General features: G+C 40.9%; 1 protein-coding gene across 1 annotated transcript in view; it reads left to right on the top strand.

The window, feature by feature from the left end:
- The first annotated feature begins 496 nt into the window (after nt 1-496).
- The window catches only part of LOC130915724 (alanine--tRNA ligase, cytoplasmic-like), a 29904-nt gene continuing 8146 nt past the window's right edge, over nt 497-22254 (top strand). The window contains exons 1-15 of the mRNA XM_057835728.1: nt 497-599; nt 3166-3318; nt 3440-3628; nt 5680-5825; nt 5954-6290; nt 9214-9359; nt 9450-9558; nt 9910-10060; nt 10154-10278; nt 12218-12362; nt 12443-12621; nt 20681-20794; nt 20881-21087; nt 21170-21354; nt 21465-21573. Of these exons, the coding sequence (XP_057691711.1) occupies nt 3178-3318; nt 3440-3628; nt 5680-5825; nt 5954-6290; nt 9214-9359; nt 9450-9558; nt 9910-10060; nt 10154-10278; nt 12218-12362; nt 12443-12621; nt 20681-20794; nt 20881-21087; nt 21170-21354; nt 21465-21573 (2283 nt within the window). The 5' untranslated portion in view covers nt 497-599; nt 3166-3177. The remainder of the gene's footprint in view (nt 600-3165; nt 3319-3439; nt 3629-5679; nt 5826-5953; nt 6291-9213; nt 9360-9449; nt 9559-9909; nt 10061-10153; nt 10279-12217; nt 12363-12442; nt 12622-20680; nt 20795-20880; nt 21088-21169; nt 21355-21464; nt 21574-22254) is intronic.

Below are 22254 nucleotides of genomic sequence, written 5' to 3'. Positions count from 1 at the left end.
GTTTTCATCAGACCAGTCAACATAAAAATTGCAAAATCCGAATAATGCAATATAAAGCCATAGCACTATGTTGCATGAAGCACAGTAAATCATGCTACAGTCACCCCCCAAAAAGTAACAAATAAATATAATAATGATGCAATACATATACTGTCGTTACTACTGCGAGCATACCAATAATGAATCAAGGAAACAATGCTTTTGTGATGTCTTGTATTCTTTGAAGCATTAGTCCCCATCGTTGATCTCACATGTTTTTTTAAAATTTAAACATATAACATAAAATTCAGAATTTGGCACACGACACACACTGAACACAATGCAGAATTAAGTAATGACAAAACGGAGTTTTCTGTTGCATCAGCCAACACGGCTTTTCGTGTCAGTGGAGTGGCGGGCTCGACGAAGAGTGAATGTCCATCTGCCCAATCTGAATCGACATTTGAAGCCACGATGCTGAATGTGAACCAATCGGCGCTCAGCTTGGGCGTGTCCGCGAGCCGAACGCCTTCCTCCTGGACGAACAGCGTGGGGACGCACATACTGTTGTGTGTTCGGGATCCAAAGAAACGACTCTTTCTGCGACATCAGCGGATTCTGTGAGTACTAACATTGGCCCGGACGACTTGCTATGCATTTTATTCTTCAGCATTTCCTTCCAATTAGAGTTGTTTCATGATGTGTCGGCATTAGACCACATTAGGCTAACCGGCGTAGCTAACCATTAGCTAGCATACGTCAGGTTGTAAAATTGGGGCTATGTTCAAAAGCAGTAATCAGCTGAGTGGCTTCCAATGCGGTCCTAGCACGAACGCTTTGACAATTTAAAATATCCAATATGACATTTATTATATGAATAAACGATATCATCATCTCAAATCTACGAGTAGCAATTGAAGAAACTCGTTAATTTTAAGGGGGTATAATAGGCATTGGCTGTCACTTTAAGTCAATATGTTGCACACGTCGCTGTATCATCACTATGAACACTTCCAGGGATCAGTTACAGCCCCGGTCTACGCAGTCATTTTTCCATCCTATTCCCTCAACGAATATTCGTTCACCTGCCGTGGTTGTCAGCCCAGCTGTTGTTTAGTAGTCAGGAGCGGGCCTGGGGTGTTTACCGTATGCCTGTGGGCCCCAGAGACCTTGCTTGCGTTCCTTTTTGCCAGCCATATGAATGAGTACCCTGTAGGAATGCTTCTCATTGTGCGTTTTAATTAAAGAGCACATAGTTTGTTGTGGTTCATATGTGGATGCAAGGGCGCAGGAAGTCAATCACAGTAAGGGGTGCTGAGGATCTTATCTATTTTTTCCCATCCAAAAACAGCAGTTTCGGTCCAAATTTGTCATGCTTGCACTTTTTCGTCCATACAAGGCAAGCACAATGGCAGTACACACTCATGCTGGATAGTTTACGTACTACTACTAAGCTACTACAAAGACAGCATTCTATTTCACCTACAGTGTGTGTTGAAGTTTTTGTATTGGAAGTATAAGCGCCCATGTATTATAATGCAAATCCCCGCAGCTGGACGGCGCAATGACACACAAACACATTTGAAACCAAAAAGGTCCAATAAGCCTCGGTTTAACGCCCACTTTTAATAACACTCAAATAAATTGCAAAGGCATTGCTCTGCATGATGGCAGCTCAACAGTAACAACAAACAATAATATGGCTAAAATGCACGCCATTTGAAGTTCTCCACGGTCTAAATCTGCAGCTAAGTTTTTCTTGCTGGGCACTATTATAAACTATCACAATCATCTTTCTTTTCGTCCTCGAATTGAATTTTAGAAAATTTCGCTGTTTTTGTAAAGAAAAAACAAAAAAAAAACGTTTCCTATAGCGCCTTATTCAACGCAACCTGTTGGTAAGCAAGGTGTCAGGTGGTGACCATATTATTAACAAAAAAAAAACATTTTTCAACATATTAGGACCGTCAAATTTATCGCGTTAACGGGCAGGTAATTCATTTTTTGAATTAATCACGCTAAAATATTTGACGCAATTAACGCATGCACTGAATGACCCGCTCATGCATTGCCTCAAACAGATTACAATGACGCCATTTATGCACATTAAGAGTGAAGAGAATGCCACTGGCCGCATGGGGGCAGCGCCGTTCCATACTAATGTTATTTCTTCTAAGTTCTAATAGTGGGAGAATTAGTAGTTGTGAGACGTTTATGCTGTTGCATTGTTCTGTTTGTGCTCCACACATATTTCTGTAAGTTTTCTTAACGCCCAAAGTTAAGTACGCTATGGTTCCAATATGTTTTCTTTAGTGATTTATTTCTAAACCCCCAAAAAGAATAAAAAATAAATAATAGTAATTTACCAATCACTTTTTTTTCACCCCGAAACCAGGGGGCACTGCAGCACCCCCTCAGCACCCCACTTCCTGTGCCACTGTGTGGATAATTCTCAAGTTCCCTTAAGTAGTTGTTGGGACATGTTTGCCGTTTTATTACAGCACTTTTAGTGACAAGTCCTACATCTGATTTACTTTATTTGTGCTGTTACGATCACAATTTTTGCACTGGATTTTGAGTATCTGCCAATATCAAGATTTAAAAACAAACAAAAAAAAGTTTTCAGTGACAGTGGTCACTAAAGCCCCTTTAATCCTTGATAGGACAAGAGACTATATTTGGTCTTTTTGAAAAACTTAAATACTAGCAAATTCCTACCATTACTGTATTATATGTTTTTTAAACGCTCATCATTCAGTGCCATTGACGGCATCCAATCCATTTTGACAGATGCTGTCAATTGCAGCCAAATAATTAAATGAGTGCCCTGTAAGGATAAAAAAAATCATAATTTATGTATGAAACGATTAATGTCCTTATAAGTACAGTGTGTTCCTGCCCAGAAGAAGGCTTTCCCCTCCTTTGATATAAGAGAGCAGCGTTCTACAACCTCCAGGCCACACTTGCCACGCTAGATTCCAGAGCAACTGCCGGTTCGTGAAATGCGCCAAAGGCTAATTTGTAGCTGCAAAATTAGTATGAATAAAGGCCTTGGGAAAAAAACCTTGTCAGAACACCTACTTGATTTAGTGCGTCAACTTTTAAATTTTACACAGACAGGGCGTTGGTGAACCTAACCCTGGTCTATATGTTTTCTCCTAAATTGTTATGTTCTCTGTTCCAAAGAGCTGATTCAGAATGGATTCCTTGAGTGCCGCTCAAATCCGCCAGAAGTTTATTGACTTCTTCAACCGCTATGAGCACCAGTATGTGCACTCTTCTTCCACCATCCCACTGGATGACCCCACACTGCTCTTTGCCAATGCTGGCATGAACCAGGTAAAAAGCCCAAAAACCATGGTCACTTGCAGCTCGTTCCGCTCTGTTTTCTTCAACTGACTTAAAATTGTATTTTTTTTTTACATAATTTTTACATATTATTTATTTACATCCTTGTTAGTTCAAGCCCATCTTTCTGAACACAATTGATCCATCCCACCCCATGGCAAGGCTTCGCCGCGCAGCCAACACCCAAAAGTGTATCCGTGCAGGAGGAAAGCACAATGATCTGGATGATGTGGGCAAAGACGTTTACCACCACACCTTCTTCGAGATGTTGGGGTCATGGTCCTTCGGGGACTACTTCAAGGTAGGATAGTGTCATACAAAGAGTTAAGATTTTGAAATTCATTGTTCATTCATTGGTGATGGCGGACTCTACGCTAGAGAATCTCATTATTTGCGCTATACTTTATATTCTGAAGGTTTAATAACACACATCAGGGTTTCCCCTAGGATTTTTTGAATCTGTGGTGGTGGTGGTGGGCAAAGTCGGACAACCCCACCATGTTGTGCCGCGGCGAATTTGCTTCATATCATGACAAATACGATTTTTTTTAAACAACATTTATTTTTTCTAAGAACCATAACAAAGCTTTGAAAAGTTTGCATCCTGCCTGTGAACACTTAATTTTCCTGGACTAAAAATCATGATAATAATAATAAGGGAAATCAGCAATAAATGATCAATTTATAGTCGATGTGAGTTGTGCTGCAAAATGGTCCCCAATTTTCAAGTCTCTCTTCACCGACACTGAAAAAACATGAGATCTAGGAAATAAAGACACTCAACATCTCTTACTTACAATTCTGTACAATGTATAGTTGACCAAATGTCTTGCTCTGTTCATTGCAGAGAAATCTCTCTCACAGTTCACTGTTAAGATGGGCACTGTCAACGCAATGGCTGACAGTTGCCGTCAGCAGCACTCCACATTCATCAGTCTGTGATGCCATCTTTGACATCATGACATCTGACCTGGTCCATATTCTGAAACACATTCAAATTAAATATGTCTAATTTACATTAGTCAAGCCGACTTCATTTCAAACTGAAGTGTCTTTGTCGGAGTTACTTTTCTGAGTGTTAGTCACTGTAAATTCATATAATGATTTGTTTCAATGAGATAAAAAAAAACAACAACCTTCTTTCAATGCAAATACGTCATCTGTTTTGTAATTTTTTGGATAAGGAATATGGCAGGTAATAAAAGTCAATGATATAAACAATAATAATGATAATGTCTATAGGTTATTGACAATTAACCTTTTTCAACACCACAAATAAAGGTAAATAATACAATTCCGATGATTAAAAATAATAGCTGCACGATTCTTAACACTCACCTTGATTTGTGTGGTACAGCCACGGCTTGAAATTTGCCATATCTGTCCATGTTGGGTTCCAGCTCTCTTGTCCTACCCTGAACTGTGCGCCTTCCTGATCTGCGTCTCCAGCTGTGATCTTACCTCATTCAGTGTTTGAAAACGCAGTTACAACATTAAAATGCAACACTTGCCATAACCATTTGTTTATTTCTACTCCTCGGAGCGTGAAAGGCGCCTGGGAGCATGAGCCTCACGTTTCGAAATATTTAATTAGCTTCAGACGCTAATTGAATATTTAGGAACGTGACGGTCTAGATCACCACAACAATAATGGTCATTTTGTGAGCGGACCCTCATACTCAGGAACTTTTCTTTATCCAAAATACTGTACTTCAAAATCCATATCTGAAATTACAACGAGTGACGTTAGCGCCGAGCAAATGCTATGCTGGGAGGCGGCAATTCGGGTCAAAGACAAGCCATAAAGAACTTAAACGTTACAGTAATGTCAATATTAAGGTCGTTTTTAAAATCTAAAATCAGAAGTACATTCATTAACTTCAAATGCCTTTCTGTGGATTTTCCCCCCAATTTCAATCTCTGCGCCAAAGTACCCGAGGCGGAAACGTTCAGTAGATCTGATGTGCTTTTCAAAATAAAGCGTCTAAAGGAAACAATTTTTATTTGACGTGCTATTTCAGACGATTTACGGCAGATAGTGCATGAAAAAGAGTTTCTTATATTTTTTTAGATGTCATGTTAGATACAAATTATAAATCAGAATGGATCTTTAAATCTTTAAAAAAAAAAAAAAAAAAGGTCATTTGCAAGGCGTGGCGGCTTTTATTTTGGTGTGACGCTGCGCCACAAGGTCTAATATGTAGGGGAAACCCTGCACATGTTCTGTACTGCTTACATTGAACTGCATATCTGCCTTACTGGCATTTCATCTCTTAAATGAAATGCTTCTCATCTTTCTTTCAAATGCCCATTCATGCATTAAATTCCCTTCCTTTCCACTGCGTGCTGCAGCAACTGGCCTGCAAGATGGCCCTGGAGCTGCTGACGGAGGAGTTTGGCATTTCAATTGACCGCCTGTACGTCACCTACTTCGGTGGCAACGACGATGCGGGCCTGGAGGCGGACTTGGAGTGCAAAGAAATCTGGATGGCGCTTGGGTGAGTGAATTTATTTGATATTTGACGGTAAGGCATTTTTTCATTCTGCTTTTAGGCAAAGGAGTTTCACTGATGGGAAATATAATCAGTCATAAAATGTACAATAATACCTCGCGACCTTCTGTCAGGATGGATGAAGCGCGGATCCTACCAGGTAGTATGAAGGATAACTTCTGGGAGATGGGAGACACAGGCCCCTGCGGTCCTTGCAGCGAAATCCACTACGACCGTATTGGAGGAAGAGATGCCGCCCATTTGGTGAACATGGATGACCCCAACGTACTGGAAGTCTGGAACCTGGTGTTCATCCAGTTCAACAGGGAGTCCGAGACAGTGCTGAAACCGCTACCGAAGAAGAGCATCGACACTGGAATGGGTTTGGAACGCTTGGTGTCGGTACTGCAGAACAAGATGTCCAATTACGACACTGATCTGTTCATCCCATACTTTGAAGCGATTCAGAAGGTACGCAAATAGGTACTATCAAGTGCGTAACTTTGAATCGACCATTTGGGGGGGTTGAGATTTCTACCTGAAGCAGGCCTGAGGACAAACCCTGCATGAAAAAAATATTTAAATACCTCAAATATATAGATATAGATAATATTACAAACATAAACTTAATTTATGGTCGCTAGTAAATAAACACACAGGCTGCAATGAGCCGCTCAGGTAAAGATAGTGTTGTTAATAACGGCGTTAGAGTATAACAGCGTTACTAACGGCGTTGTTTATTTCAGTAGTGAGTAATCTAATTAATTTTTCATCTTTGCAACGCTGTTACCGTTACTGAGGATGTAAAGGCGTGCGTTACTTTGTATTGCTACGTTGGTTGAATGACGCGAGAAAAGTCTGAGAGACACTGACTCACGGAAGTAGAGCGGGAGAGTGGGGATCAGGGAAAAGAGTTTTGACGCCGTCGCAAACGCGATGCTAGGTGGCTCTAATAATACCTGACTGTAGCCAATAGCCTAAAAACTACACCCACATGATGCTAAGGTAGATATCACATGTATATAGAACTAGTTGCGAAATGACAAAACTCTGCAGCGTTCGGACATGAATAGAAAACTAGATGCGAATTGATAGACTCGCTGCCATCTTAAAGCAGTAGACTTCTCAGGAAGGCTCTGTTGTAGAGAAACTTCCGAGTGAACCTAAGTAACTTTTTATCTAAAATACTCCTCAATCGGCAAAATAATGACTTGAATCTATCTTTAAATGATGAAACAGTTTTAAAACTTTAACATATTGAAAGTAGACAGAAGAGAAATAATGCAATAACGGAAGCAATTTTAACAACTTTAACGGTTGATTCACAATATTAGATAACTTCTAAACATAGCAAAGGTTACTATCTAGTTATCGCAATATCTGCAATACCCCTGTTTCTAGTTAATTTTTGGGCGAACAATTGGGCAAGGGCCAATTGTCCCAAAAACCCTTTGAACTTCACATAGTGTGACCTGTTTTTTTTGTTTTTGTTTGTTTGTTTGTTTCGGAATTGAGAAAAAAAAAAAAACACCAGTTACTTTTTGGGAGAAGTAATTTGTAATTGTAATTACTTACTTTTTTAAAGTAAGATTCACATCACTGGATAGATCACTAGAATAATGAGGAAAAAAACCCAAATCACATTCAGAACTACTAAAGGTTTTAACCATAAAACTCAAGTCAACATATATGTAAGAAAATATTCTTTGCCTTCAAATGCTTGGTTATAAAATAAGGTTTAATGATGATTATCAATATTGGTACTTAGTTGTTTATCTCCTTGTGTCGCACTACAAGAGGCTAAACTACACTCTGGCATTGCTGAATGTGGCGCTTCATGGTGGTAAGGAAATAGCTCATACTTTATGGCAGGCAAATTTTACTCTGTTACCTATTCGGATAATTGTACAGTCTGCGTTTCCACCCAATTTTTAAATCGGCTATGATTTTAATATGATAAAAATGGGTAGTGTGTGGCCGGCAGAAATAATGTAGTGACTATTATAAATTTAAAACCCGCTGGGGTTCCTTGTGAAATCAGTTAATTGCGGTTTTTAGGCGGCTTGAGAAACTAGTGCCTAATACTGGCGCTCATTTTGAATTTGAAATAAAACTCCATGCAATACTTTCTTCTCATGTTCATTTCCTATAAAAAATATTGTTCAGAAAGATAAATTAATTTAATTCGTACTTATAAATAGGGAGCTACTTTTTAATCACCAAGCATGTATATTTACTTTAATGAAATATAGCATTTGTTATAATTGCTTTAATATTATTTCTGAAATAAATTACCAAAAAATGAAATGTAAAAAACAAGATCAATTGATTGAACTCATAAAAACGGTGTTCTCCCCAAGCACTGTGCATTTCAGGGGGTTTGTGTCAGCCACATTTTGGGTTAAAACGCCAAAGTTATGTTTTGCCTGAGAACGTGGATTTCACCCAGATCCTCTGTGTTCTTGTGCCCGAAAAAGGTAAGCATCGGGCGGCCGCAAGAGAAACGTGAAGTGCCTGGAAGTTTACATTGTTTCATTCCACACGTCCGTTCAAAGTTCAAGTCCATTCAAGGCAGCGCAATAAATGCCAAAATCTGCCTCAGAGTGCCACATTTTTGGCTAAAACAGCCAAAGTTACATTTCGCCTGACACTGGGAGTCCACCCCGATCCTCCGTGTGCTTTTGCCAACATATAGTGTGTCTTGAGCGGCCACGAAAGATGCGCATGGTGCCAGGAGGTTCATAATTTCATTTTCATCTAAACATACTCAAAAACAACCATAACAGGTCCCGCCAAGTGGCCAGACAGCTTCACGTTCGTCATGCTGCCTCAACGTACCCCACTTTTGCCATTAAAACCCCAAATTAAGTTCTCTAGAATCAAGTCACGAGGATGATTTCGGGCTCTTTCCAAGAGCTGGCACATGTGAGAGCGCGCGTTGTCTTGAATTCCTAAATACATGGTGATGGAAGGGCCATAATTTATTGTGCGTAAAAAAAAGAATTAAATAATTAGGATATTGGAGGGGTTTTGGTCTCTGGTTTGATTATTGAGTGGGCTGCAACCAGTCCGTTCCCCACATAAATTACACTTATGTGTACTATTGAATTTTGTCTGGTTGGTCTTGAATTCCTCAAATTTTAAATTGTGCAGCATTGTTTGAAATTGTACCTAAGAAATGTCCTGTGATACTGATCTTCCCCCAAAATATTTGGTGTAATTTTGACCACAGAATTGGCATTAAATTATGTTCTAAGTGGTCTTGAATAGTCTTAAGTTTCAGTTGATGAAACCTGTGGGAACTCTCAATTGTACTGCTCTACTTTATATGTTGTTCAGAGGAGATCATAAAAAGACTATAGGTTTAAACAATATAAAATCCTTTTTGTTTCAGGGTACTGGTGCCCGGCCATACACTGGCAAAGTAGGCGCCGAGGATGCCGACGGTGTCGACATGGCCTACCGTGTCCTGGCTGATCACGCTCGCACCATCACCATTGCGCTTTCGGATGGTGGGCGGCCTGACAACACTGGAAGGGGGTAGGAATTTATGCCTTTGCATTTCTTTTCAAGTCATGAGTCTGAATTCACATGAAATGACATTCACACCATCTGCTAAATTCCAACCAGGTATGTTTTGCGAAGAATTCTGCGTCGTGCGGTTCGATATTCCCATGAGAAGTTAGGTGCTCAGAAAGGGTTTTTTGCATCATTGGTCGATGTGGTCGTCAATTCTCTGGTAAGATTTGTTAATTAACACAGCTTTACAGTAGATTTTTTTTTTTTCTACTTCTGTTCCAATAAACCAAGATGTTTTTTTTAAACTTTTTTTTTCAAGCTCTTAATTAAATAAATGGTGCTAATAAATGATAGAAAGATACTATTGGAAATTAGTAATTTGATCGGTAGATTGGAGATGCCTCAACTTGTTGGAGAGCAATGACTTTCGTTAAGTGTGAGAAATGAGTGCACTTCAGCTTTTGTGCAAAATTAGATTTATGATTCTCTTTCATTCGCTTTTCCCGTACTGCATTTATCTTTCTGCTTCTTCTTGTCCACTGTTCTCAGCAACCTTTGTTCAATTTTTCAGGGTGAAGCATTTCCTGAATTGAAGAAAGACCCAGAAATTGTCAAGGACATCATAAATGAGGAAGAAGCACAGTTCCTCAAAACCCTCAGCAGGGGGCGACGTATCCTTGACAGGAAGATCATGAGTATGGGTGACAGTAAAACCATTCCAGGTGTGAGAGACTCAAGCATTTATCATGAGCGTGCTCAAATTTGTGTGCTGACTTTGAACGCTGACCAGCACTTTTCTCCATTTTTGCATCTAGGCGACACAGCATGGCTGTTGTATGACACGTACGGCTTCCCTCTGGACTTGACATCGCTGATTGCAGAGGAGAAAGGCATGCAGGTGGATTTAGCTTCCTTTGAGGAGGAAAAGAAAGCTGCGCAGGTGAGAAAAAAATAAAGGATGCAGACATCTGATACTGTCTCATAATGTGTCGTTTACTTGCGGACTGGAATTTTGTTTCAGTTTGTGTAGTGAGCAATGGAAGTTCATTGTGTGGGAAAAAGTATAAGAGTGGATGGAAATGTATTTATCAAAATAATTTTTAAAAATGACTTATGTTGTAAAGTAACTAAGGCTAGGTTCATACTACAGGTCTTAATGCACAATTCCGATTTTTTTTCTCATGTCTGTTTTTTTGGCGTGCCTGTTCAGACTGCCTTTGTCCATTGAGCCCGTTCAAGTATCACGCATGCGCATTACCGATGATTATTTAATTCGCAGTCTGAGATGCGATAGATCTCAGCTACTCTCAAGTTTAACCAGTTTGCATTATTTCATTGCAATGTTTTTCCTTATTCAGATTTGTTTCAAGACTACAGTTACAGTTAGACTTCACTTTGATGGTTAATGCAGTTCTTGCAATTTTGTTGTTTTATCACAATAGATTGGTTTATTTACATTTCAAAATCCAGAAGCAGTTCATTTACGAATGTGATTGCTCTTTAGTTTACATATTTAAATGTTCAGATATTAAGTTTTTAGTGAGGCAAAATAACATGCTTTTTCTCTCAAATATATTGTTATAATCATTTGTTTTGGATGTACTGTAATTATTTTAATATTTATAAAAATGTATTTGGTGTTCAAACAGTCTTTGTTCAAACTTGAGTCTTGAAAAAGAGGGGGTCGTCTTATAATCAGGGCCGTCTTGTATTCGGGCCAATACGGTAATTCCCATTTAGTCTTATATTCAAAGTTCATGTGGATTGATAGCATGCACGCACTGTGTGGCATGACGCACACATATACGGACATTATGCCCCTACTCTCTGCCGTGTAAGCAATCTTGAAATATTGCTGATTTGGAACACAGAAGGAAAACTGAGCATTCTCAACTCAAGCTTATCCCCCTCCCACATTTTATTTTTTTTTAATGACTTGTCAAGCTTGACTCTTCCCTAAAAGTCAGTTCAAGCTAGGGGCTAACGCTCACGCACAGCTCCATCGCTAACGTAGCTCCCTGTCTCTCTCGCTCGCTCTTTCCTGACGTAATTACTGTATGAATTCCAATTTGGGGGACTTGACAGTTCAGACCGCAGCCACGTTCTGGAAAAATGTGGCTCAGATTGGATTTTAACCACATACGAAAGTGACCTAGATCAGATTTGAAATTTTATGCGACCTGTCCCGTTCAGACTATCAAGTTAATGCCTGAGTCGAGTCGCAAAAACACGAAAAAATCTGACTTGTGACCTGCGGTATGAACCTAGCCTTATAGAAGCTTTACTTAAGACTTAAGAAAAAGAAGGTAGTTTAAACCTTTACATATGAATTAAGTATTATTAATTGTCAGCCATGGATGTTGAGAGATAACCCATACGTGCTTTAAAAATGAACATATTACTACTTAAGAAACTAAGGACACAGATCAAATTCCTACTGTTTTAATGGCTTTAACATTTTTCATAAACAAACTCATTCGCTGCTATTGATTTGACGCCGATGTAATTCCAATCCATTTTGACCAGTAGGGCCTACCCTACCAGGCTTATAAATCGCCCGGGGAAAACCTGGTAGTTGAAATGGATTTCATGTCGTATCGTTGTAAAGGGCAGCGAATGAGCTGAAAGGCTTGTGGGCTTGCTCCTTGCGCATCTTATATAAAAGCGATCTAAAACACTTCGCCTGAAAGAACAAGATGATTACATTCTTGTGTTTTGGCAACTTCTGATGCAAGTGCTGCCTATGCAATATTGATAAGGTTTGATAAAACCGTTTTAGCGGTGTGTGAAATTTATGCAGTTTCATCTTTCATTTTTTGAAAATTTTAGAGACTAAATAATGTTAATTGTTTAGACTTTGTGTTTGCTTGTGTGCATAGTTAAAGTCCCAAGGTAAAGGAGCAGGAGACGTGGACCACATCATGTTGGACATCTATGCTATTGAAGAGCTGAGAAATAAGAACATCCCCGCCACAGACGATTCTCCCAAATACAAATACACCTCAGATGAAAACGGCACCTACAGTACTGAACCCTTTAAAGACATTTCAGAATTTGACTTGCTTCCAAGTGTGCTACCCCTGATTCTATTGATGTGTTGTCAGAGTTCCAACAGGCATCTGCCACCGTATTGGCCCTGCGTCACGACCGCGCTTTCTGCGAACAAGTGACCACAGGACAGAAGTGTGGTGTGCTGCTGGATCAGACGTCTTTCTATGCAGAGCAGGGCGGACAGACATTTGATGAAGGCTACATACTTCGAGAAGATGATAACACAGAGGATGTAAGTGCAGTTAAAAATGCTTGTGCGTTAACTGAATACGTTTTAGGTTTGGGTGTCATCCTATTGACATTCTAAACTGCAAGGGAACACCTAGTATAAATGATAGAAAATATCGTTCCTCAATATAATGTCATTTCGGACGATAAGGCGCACATTGACAATAGGCCAATCCCACCAACATGCAGTACCACACAGTAACAACCTTCAAACTATTCTAACAGCTTTAATGTTCTTCCATAAATTAACTCATTGGTTACCACTGACAGCGCGCGATGTCCCGTCCATTTGGACTTGGCAGGCTGGTAGCCAGTGTTTTTTTTATGCAGCCCTTTTTATTCTCGTCTTAGTCTTTTGGACGACAATACGTATAAGTCTTAGTCATATTTGAGTGATCTCAAAATGTGTTCGTCTTTGTCTAGTTTTTGTTGACGAAAACTCAGGACTAATTTTGTCTAGTTTTATTCAACGTTTACTAAAAACGGTTTCCTCTGTAAAAAACAAAAAAAACCCTCCAAAAATAAACAAATTAATAAAGGTTTCCAATAGAGGTGCCGATCGACCGGGCCCGATCACGTCATTTTCAAAGTATCGGAATCGGCAAAAAAATATCGGACATGCTTTTTTTTAATACGTATAAAATTAATATCGCGTTAACGGCGAGAATATTTTTTACATTTGTCACGTTAAAATATTTAACTGGGACTTCCGATTCCGGAGACAGATGGAGTAGCTGCACGGCACGTGCTCGCCGGTTAATTTATCGCTTTATCAACAACATCGCCCAACTTAAATCACTCGTCTATTTGGTTGATAACGCTCTAAAGGTAAAACCAATTCTCCTAATGGCTTCTAAAGGCAGTAAGTCGAGCAAGAAAGAAGAAGCTAACCCTAGCTTAACACTTGATGCGATCTCGACGCTACTCGAAAACCACCGCGAGGAAATCGCGGCTGAGTTCAAAAGTTCTTTCAGTCAACTGGACTCAAAGCTGGACACGCTGAGACAGACTGTGGATGACCACGACCAGCGTGTGTCCTCATTGGAACTCGCCGCGGACGACCTGAGCCAGCGAGTTAGCGACCTGGAGGAAAGGTGCGCCGCGCTGACCATCGACAACGCCAAGTTAAAAGCCAAAGTGACTGACTTGGAGGGACGAAGCCGCAGGCAGAACATTCGTATTCTGGGGATCCCTGAGTCCACTGAGAGCGGCCGACCCTCCGAGTTCTTCGCGGACCTGCTGATGGAGGTTTTCGGCTCCGAGACGCTGCCTTCCAAGCCGGACATCGACAGAGCCCACCGAACCCTGGCGGCTAAACCGGCTCCCGGACAGCGGCCGCGACCGGTAATCGTACGCCTCCACCGCTACCAGACCAAGGACCTACTCATCAGGGAGTCGCGTCGGAGAGGGATGCTCAACTATCGCGGCCACGCGATCCGAGTGGTGGAGGATTACAGTCCCGAGGTGGCCAGCAAGCGCGTGGAATACCGAGACGTCATGGCGGAGCTGTACAAGCGGGGTCTGAAACCCGCGCTGCTATACCCAGCCCGGCTGCGGCTCACGCTGGCCAGGGGAGTCAAGAAATGGATCAGCTCAGTGGAAGAGGCACAGAAGTACATCGACACCCTTCCCAAATCACGTTCATAACTTCATAACACACTTTCAACCTGACTGGATGAGAGGTAACTCTGCCGTAGTTCCAGATGGCCACGGAGTACCGACATGCTGGTTAGTTTACAAATTTACTGTAATCAGCTACTTTACTATAGCAGCGCGACTGAGCCATGCAGAACACGCAGGGAACGCGCTTATCGTAACTGCTCTATTAAAATAAATAAATAAATAAATAAATATTTTAAAGGGAAAGAAAAAAGGAAAGAAAGAGAAAAGGGGGGAAAAAAAAACAAAACAAAAAAACATAATAATCTAATCGTTTATGTGCGTACGTGCGCCATACATGTTTTTTTTCCTTTGTATATTTGTAGTCTGAGTGACAGTTATAGTGGAGCCAGCACATTTGAAACTTTAAGACTACTGACATGTCAGTATGTACTGCTTTATACTCAACCCTTTTTTTCTTTTTTTTTTTTTTTTTACTGGTCCCAAATTCAATTCAAGTCGATTGAATCTAATTTAAATAGAATCTGACAAGTCTTTCGGGACTGATCTTTGTTTCAATGTTGTCTATGGGGATGTTTGACTTTTACTATTATAATGCTCGATACCGGAGGAGCAACTTAGTTGGGACAGGAAGATTTAGTTAGATGTTTGGGTTTAAGAGCTTGCTGCTTTTCTTTTTGGCAGCTTTCTTGGGTGGGGTGGGGGGGTGGTCACTGCCAACAGCTAGGGAATCAAATGTACACGTATATATCTATTTTTCTTTGACCGGCCATTTAGTTAATTTCACACTCTTCACTTTCTCTAAATGCTTGTGGATAGTTGTTTGAATTTTGTCAGTTGGAATGTCAGGGGCTTGAACCACCCAGTGAAGAGGAGAAAGATTTTTTCACATTTAAGACAGCTTAAAGCAGATATTGCTTTTCTGCAAGAAACACACATTCGCACCTCAGACAGCGGGCGTCTCCTGACGGGTTGGGGGGGAGGGGCGTTCCACTCCTCCTTTCAGGCCAAGGCCAGAGGAGTTTCGATCTTAATCTCTCCAAATATTACCTTTGAGCCTCATAATGTGACCTCTGATAAATTTGGCCGATATGTTATTGTGACTGGGAAATTACACAACACAATGGTGGTCCTCGTTAATGTTTATGCCCCCAACCAAGCTTTTTTTGAGCGCCTATTTTCATTACTCCCAGACCTTAATACATACTCTCTTGTCTTTGGAGGTGATTTGAACTGCTGGCTGGATCCACTCTTAGACCGGTCTTCCACCAACCCCGGCATGCCGAGTAAATCAGCCGTTCTCATTCAGGCCTTCCTCATGCAATATGGTGTTTGCGATGTGTGGCGCTCTTTACATCCCCAGGAAAAAGAATACTCCTTCTTTTCACATGTCCACCATACATATTCACGCATAGACTATTTTTTACTTGACCATGGTCTCCTGCCCCTTATCCGCTCCTGTGATTACCATAGTATTGTCATTTCAGACCACGCGCCTGTTTCCATGGCCATCTCCCTCCCAAATCTCCCCCGGAGGAGCAGACAGTGGCGCTTCAACTCCACTCTTCTGTCAGATGACAAATTTGTGGAGTTCATAAAAAATGAAATAACCTTTTTCTTATCGACTAACATATCCCCCGAGGTCTCTAGTCTGATTGTATGGGATGCCCTTAAGGCCTACCTTAGGGGACAAATTATATCTTACACAGCTCAAATGAAAAGTAAAGGTAACAAAGAGCGTTCGGGTCTGGCTCATCAAATTGGGGAAATTGACAAACAGTATGCGCAAACTAAAAATCAAAATCTTTATAAAGAACGATTAGAGCTCCAAACTAAATTTGACCTTCTTACTACCCATTCAGTCGAACATTTGCTCCTCAAAAATAAAGCCACATTCTATGCCCACGGAGACAAGGCCGACAAACTGCTTGCAAACCAGCTGAGGGGTTCTTCTGCGAAACAAAACATAACTAAAATTCATACACAAAATGGTGAAATTACCACGGACCACACTCAAATTAATGATGCTTTCAGGGATTTTTATTCAAACCTCTACTCCTCAGAATCTCCACCCGATCCTAATGACATTTGCAACTTTCTAAGCAGTCTCAATGTTCCCAAACTCCAACCAGACCATGGTAAGAGACTGGATGAGCCTATAACACAGGATGAAATAGCCTCAGCTATTTTTTCAATGCAGTCAGGCAGCAGTCCAGGCCCCGATGGTTTTCCAGCTGAGTTCTTTAAAAAGTTCTCTTTACTTTTGACTCCACAACTTTATTCTGTGCTCTGCGAATCATTTTGGCAAGGTTCCCTTCCTAAATCATTTTCTGAAGCCTATATTACCCTTATCCCCAAAACAGGCAAAGATTACACGCATTGCGCCTCGTATAGGCCCATCTCTCTTATTAACACCGATGCAAAAATTCTAGCTAAAGTTCTCGCTCGCAGACTAGAAACCATCCTCCCAGCTATCATATCTGAGGACCAAACCGGTTTTATAAAAGGTAGGCACTCGTTCTTTAATGTACGCCGACTATTAAACATGATCTATTCTACTCCTGATGACATCCCTGAGTGTATAGTTTCCATTGATGCTGAAAAAGCATTCGATCGCGTGGAGTGGGTCTACCTGTGGGCAGTGCTGGAGAAATTTGGTTTTGGGTCAAATTTCATTGCGTGGATTAAATTGCTTTACTCTCATCCTACAGCCTCTATCCGAACCAACTCCCAGCTGTCTAATCCTTTCAGACTGCATCGGGGTACTCGCCAGGGGTGTCCTCTCAGCCCCATGCTATTCGACCTGGTTATCGAACCTCTTGCAATCGCCATCCGTAGCCGGGATGACATTACGGGTATATGGAGAGGCGGCATTGAACATAAGACCTCGATTTATGCGGACGACCTTATGCTCCTTGTCTCAAACCCGATTACTTCTCTCCATTCGGCTCTATCACTACTTAATAACTTCAGTCAACTATCAGGGTATAAAATTAACTTTGAAAAAAGTGAGCTGTTTCCAATTGGCAATATTATGTCTGCTTCAGACTTTACCAACTTTCAACACCATTTACCATTTAAAATTGAAACTCACAAAGTGTCTTATTTAGGCATCACGATGACCCGGAAGCACAAAGACCTTTTTAAAGAGAACTTTTTAAACCTAATAAATCAAACCAAACAAACACTCACACAATGGTCACCACTCTCCATGTCTCTCATTGGGCGAATAAATTCGATTAAAATGACAATTTTACCAAAATTCTTGTACTTATTTCAGGCGCTACCAATTTTTATTCCCAAAACCTTTTTCGATCATCTTGACTCGATTATCTCATCTTATATTTGGAAAGGAAAAAGGGCTCGTCTTAATAAAACCCACTTACAAAAGACGAGTGCTGCCGGTGGCTTGGCTTTGCCTAATTTCCGTTTTTATTATTGGGCGGCCAACCTGCGGTGTCTTACATTCTGGTCTCACTTTCATTGTCGTCCAGATCCTCCTGACTGGGTGGCAATGGAGTTGAGATCAGAGGATGATGTATCCTTGGCTGCATTGATGGGCTCCTCTCTTCCACTCTCAACCAGATCTTTAAAGAACCCAGTGGTTAAACACTCAGTGAGGATCTGGTCTCAGTTCCGAAAGTTTTTCATTTTACATGACTTCTCACCATCAAGCCCAATACTACGTAATCATTTCTTCAAACCTTCACTCAATGACCCCGCCTTCAAAGAGTGGAGTCAGAGGGGAATAGAACACTTCAGAGATTTATTTATTGATGATAATTTGGCATCATTTCAACAATTACGTAACAAGTTTGCACTTCCACAGTCAAATTTCTTCCGTTATCTGCAAATTCGACATTTTATACTTTGTAATCTGCCCGCCACGCTAAACTCCGACAGGACTATTGTTGACATGGTTCTTTCCTCAAAACCAAACCAGAAGAGGCCTATCTCTGTGTTTTACAGCGCGATGTTGGCTCTGAAGTCTGCATCTATGGATAGAGTCAGGGCGGAATGGGAGGAGGACCTTGGTACCCCCTTCTCTGAGGAAACATGGTTATCTATCTTAAAACGAGTCAATTCCTCATCTCTGTGCGCTCGCCATAATCTAATCCAATTCAAAGTGGTCCACAGAGTTCACATCTCCAAAACCAAACTGGCCACTTTTTACCCTGACATCAGCCCACTCTGTTCCAAATGCAACATCTCAGATGGCTCACTCTTTCATATGTTTTGGACCTGTACTAAACTCAGCAAATTCTGGACAGAGGTTTTTCATTCCCTCTCACAGATCTTAACAGTGAGGGTGGAACCGAACCCTCTTATTGGTTTATTCGGAGTTACAGAGGACTCTCGACTGTCTGCTGATCAGCGCCGTACTCTAGCCTTTGCTTCCCTCCTGGCCCGTAGGTCTGTCCTCCTCAGGTGGGTGGACCCCCTCCCTCCCACACACACTGATTGGCTGACGGCCTTAATGACATGTTTGAAAATTGAAAAGATCAGATACTCTCTCTATTATTCTAATGGGAGATTTCTACGTGCCTGGGGACATTTTTTAAACATGTGTTAGTCCTTTTAAGCCCTTGGCATTCCATAATCTGACATATCTTTATTGTATTGATACTTACTATCCAAAACAATTACTAAAACTCAATGTGCAATGGTCATAAAACTCACTGGCAGTGACAGGGATTAATTTCATGGTTTATTTTTGGTTTATTTCGGTTATCATTATTATTATTATTTTTTTTTTCCCCTATTTTTATTATCATTCTCTATTGTATGTGTGTTGGATGTAAGTCCCATTTCTCATCCCACTTTGTATTTTTCTTTTTTTCCTAACTGGAAACCAACGCACTACTATTGTGAAAAATAAAGAGATTTTGATTTAAAAAAAATATTTAACTCAATTAACGCATGCGCTGCACGACCCACTCACGCATTGTCGCGTTTAATCTATAATTGCGGTATTTTACCCGTACAGTATATAGAGCTAAAAGGCAGCGTAAAATGAGTGAATTTTGGCAGCCTTTGGAGCCTTTTTTTTAAATGGCTGAAGCCTTACTATCCCTCTCCCAATGATTAGAATAATTGAGGGAAGCAATGCGGGGAAGAAAGGTAATAGATGATTTTTTTCTTAACACCCTATGTTATTTCCCAACGCAGAGAAAATATATCAATTGGTACCACGACACACAGTCATGGTTGCACTTCCCATCATGCATTTGGGCAGAAGTTAAATTGCTACAGTATCATTTACTGAAAGCTCAACAAATACACTAGATGACAATATTTAGTCACAATATACAAAGTCACATTTATCCTTTAAGAATTACAAGTCTTTCTATCCGTGGATCCCTCTGACAGAAAGAATGTTAATAATGTAAATGCCATCTTGAGGATTTATTGTGATAATAAATAAATACAGTACTTATGTACTGTATGTTGAATGTATATATTCGTCCGAGTTTTATTCATTTTTTTCTTAATGCATTGCCAAAATGTATATGATGGGGAAAAAATTATCGGGAATGATTGGAATTGAATCGGGAGCAAAAAAAAGCAATCGGATCGGGAAATATCGGGATCGGCACATACTCAAGTTAAAACGATCGGGATCGGATCGGGAGCAAAAAACATGATCGGAACAACCCTAGTTTCCAACTCTTTTGAATAAACATTGACAGACGAGCACATATTGTAGTGTCTACAAGGACAACACTAGCTTTTGATAATACACACACAGCAGGAAAATGGTACATTATTTTCAATTATACCCACCTGGACGCCACGAACTGTATGTTAAAAAAAAAAAAAAAAAAAAAAAAAAAAAAAAACATTGTCAGAGTTTAAAAGGACGCTCGCAGTTATCAATGCGAATGCTATGCTAACTCTACGAGTCACATATAATGTGTGATGATCATTCAACATTGTCCTCTAAAGGCAACAACAACAAAACATTGCATATTCTCTCTGGCCAAGATAAGAAAACGAATCTTAAGTGTGCAAGCCTTGAGACTAGAAAGGACACTGCACTGGTGAGTGTAGGGCGGGGGGGCAGGACGTCACATGAGTGACACAACCAGACACTGCTACCATGCAGGCTAATTACACATAAAATATCACACACCGTGAACATGTGACGGAAACTTTTGCATAATTTCATCTCGCTGGCATTGAGCTTGTTGTTTTAGTCTACCAAAACACGTTTTTAGCTTGTTATTGTCTCATCATCGTCACGAAAAAATTGTTCGTTGACGAAATATTTTCGTTATAGTCATCGTTGACGAAAACACTGCTGGCTGCAATCAAATGGATTGGCACTGAAAACATGGTCATTTAGTGCCAGCCATCCCAGTTTAAATGGATTTGATGTCTACTGCTCTTACTGGCAGTGAGTAAGTTAATGTTATGAGCGTGATCTTCTGTTTCTTTGGCAGCGAATGGAGTTTTCGGTGAAGAACACACAGGTTAGAGGAGGTTACGTCCTCCACGTGGGCACCGTTTACGGAACAATGAAGGTCGGAGACCGTGTCACCTTACATGTAGACGAGGTGAGCTTATTACTTACTGAAAGTGCGCCCACAGGGAAAATCCTGGATTCTTTTGGCCTTTTTATTTACTCATTTACTCTCTCCAGGCTCGCCGCAGGCCCATCATGAGCAACCATACAGCTACGCACATCCTCAACTTTGCTCTTAGGGGAGTTTTGGGCGAGGCAGACCAAAGGGGCTCCTTGGTGGCGTCGGACCGACTTCGGTTTGACTTCACTGCTAAAGGCGCCCTTAGCACGGGGGAGGTCCGTCGGACCGAAGAGATTGCTTGCGCTATGATAAGAGATGCCAAGGTCAGTAGAGAAAGCCAAATGCTGTATTAGTTATTTGATACAAATTGCAGGATTAAATGATTTGTTTCTCTTTTTGCTTCAGCCCGTTTACGCCCTTGAAGCCTCCTTGGCACAAGCCAAGGCTATTCAGGGTCTGCGTGCAGTGTTTGATGAGACGTACCCCGACCCGGTGAGGGTTGTGTCCATCGGCGTTCCGGTTCAGGACTTGCTGGATGACCCCAACAGTGCCGCTGGTTCCCTTACCTCCATTGAGTTTTGTGGTGGAACGTGAGTATTTATCTTGAAATGGCTAACGTGGGATCGATAAAGGATGATGAACGCAAAGGAGCAATTCCATACCTCCTGCGAACTGTCCTGTTCCATGTCGTTATATGTAGCCATCTGCAGAACTCTGCTCATGCTGCGCCGTTTGTCATCGTCTCAGAAGAGGCCATCGCTAAGGGCATCCGTCGCATTGTTGCGGTGACGGGAAGCGAGGCCCAGAAGGTCAGAACTTGCACAGCAGTTTAAGTATTCTGTGATGACTTGTCAGGAATGTTTAGGGTCAGACTGTGAACATGTTTTTCTTCCTAGTGGCCAGCTTTACTGAATTAAAATTTTGATTTTCAGTGGCGAAATATTTTGCAAAAGGCGCACACCAATTTTCATCCCAGTCAAAGAAGCCAAATTAATATTTAGAAGGACAGATAACACTTAATGTAAATGACTTTCATGAGAAAGACAGTGACTCAAAGTATTTAAGTATGTACTGTAAATTGCGAACTTCTTAGACTTCTGAGGCTACGTCTACACTAGGACAGATAATGTCCTTAAACGTTCAATTTATTGTACTATACGGCATGTCGGCCACAATAATGTACCTCTTGTCCGGGTAGTTTATTACACAGAGGAGAGGGCTTTCTAATTACTTAAACTCAGGGTATCCGGTATAGTTAGCTGGGCTATCCATGTAAAAATCGGAGCCAACGGAGCGCGCCATCGATTTTTTTTTTTGTGTGGCATTACAGCATCCTAAACGATGGAGGCTAATGGTACAGACGTGGCCTTCCGGCTCCTCTTTTAACAACTGAAAGAGCTTGTAAATTTTACGCTTGAATATATCCAAAAAAGTGACCTGTGCGGACGATGACATCACACACGAGACTGCTCTTTTTTGCGCAGGCATCC

This window comes from Corythoichthys intestinalis, chromosome 5, assembly GCF_030265065.1.
Source record: "Corythoichthys intestinalis isolate RoL2023-P3 chromosome 5, ASM3026506v1, whole genome shotgun sequence".
NCBI classification, from domain to species: domain Eukaryota; kingdom Metazoa; phylum Chordata; class Actinopteri; order Syngnathiformes; family Syngnathidae; genus Corythoichthys; species Corythoichthys intestinalis.
Note: the sequence above shows the minus strand (reverse complement) of the source record. Positions and strands in the feature narration are given on the sequence as shown.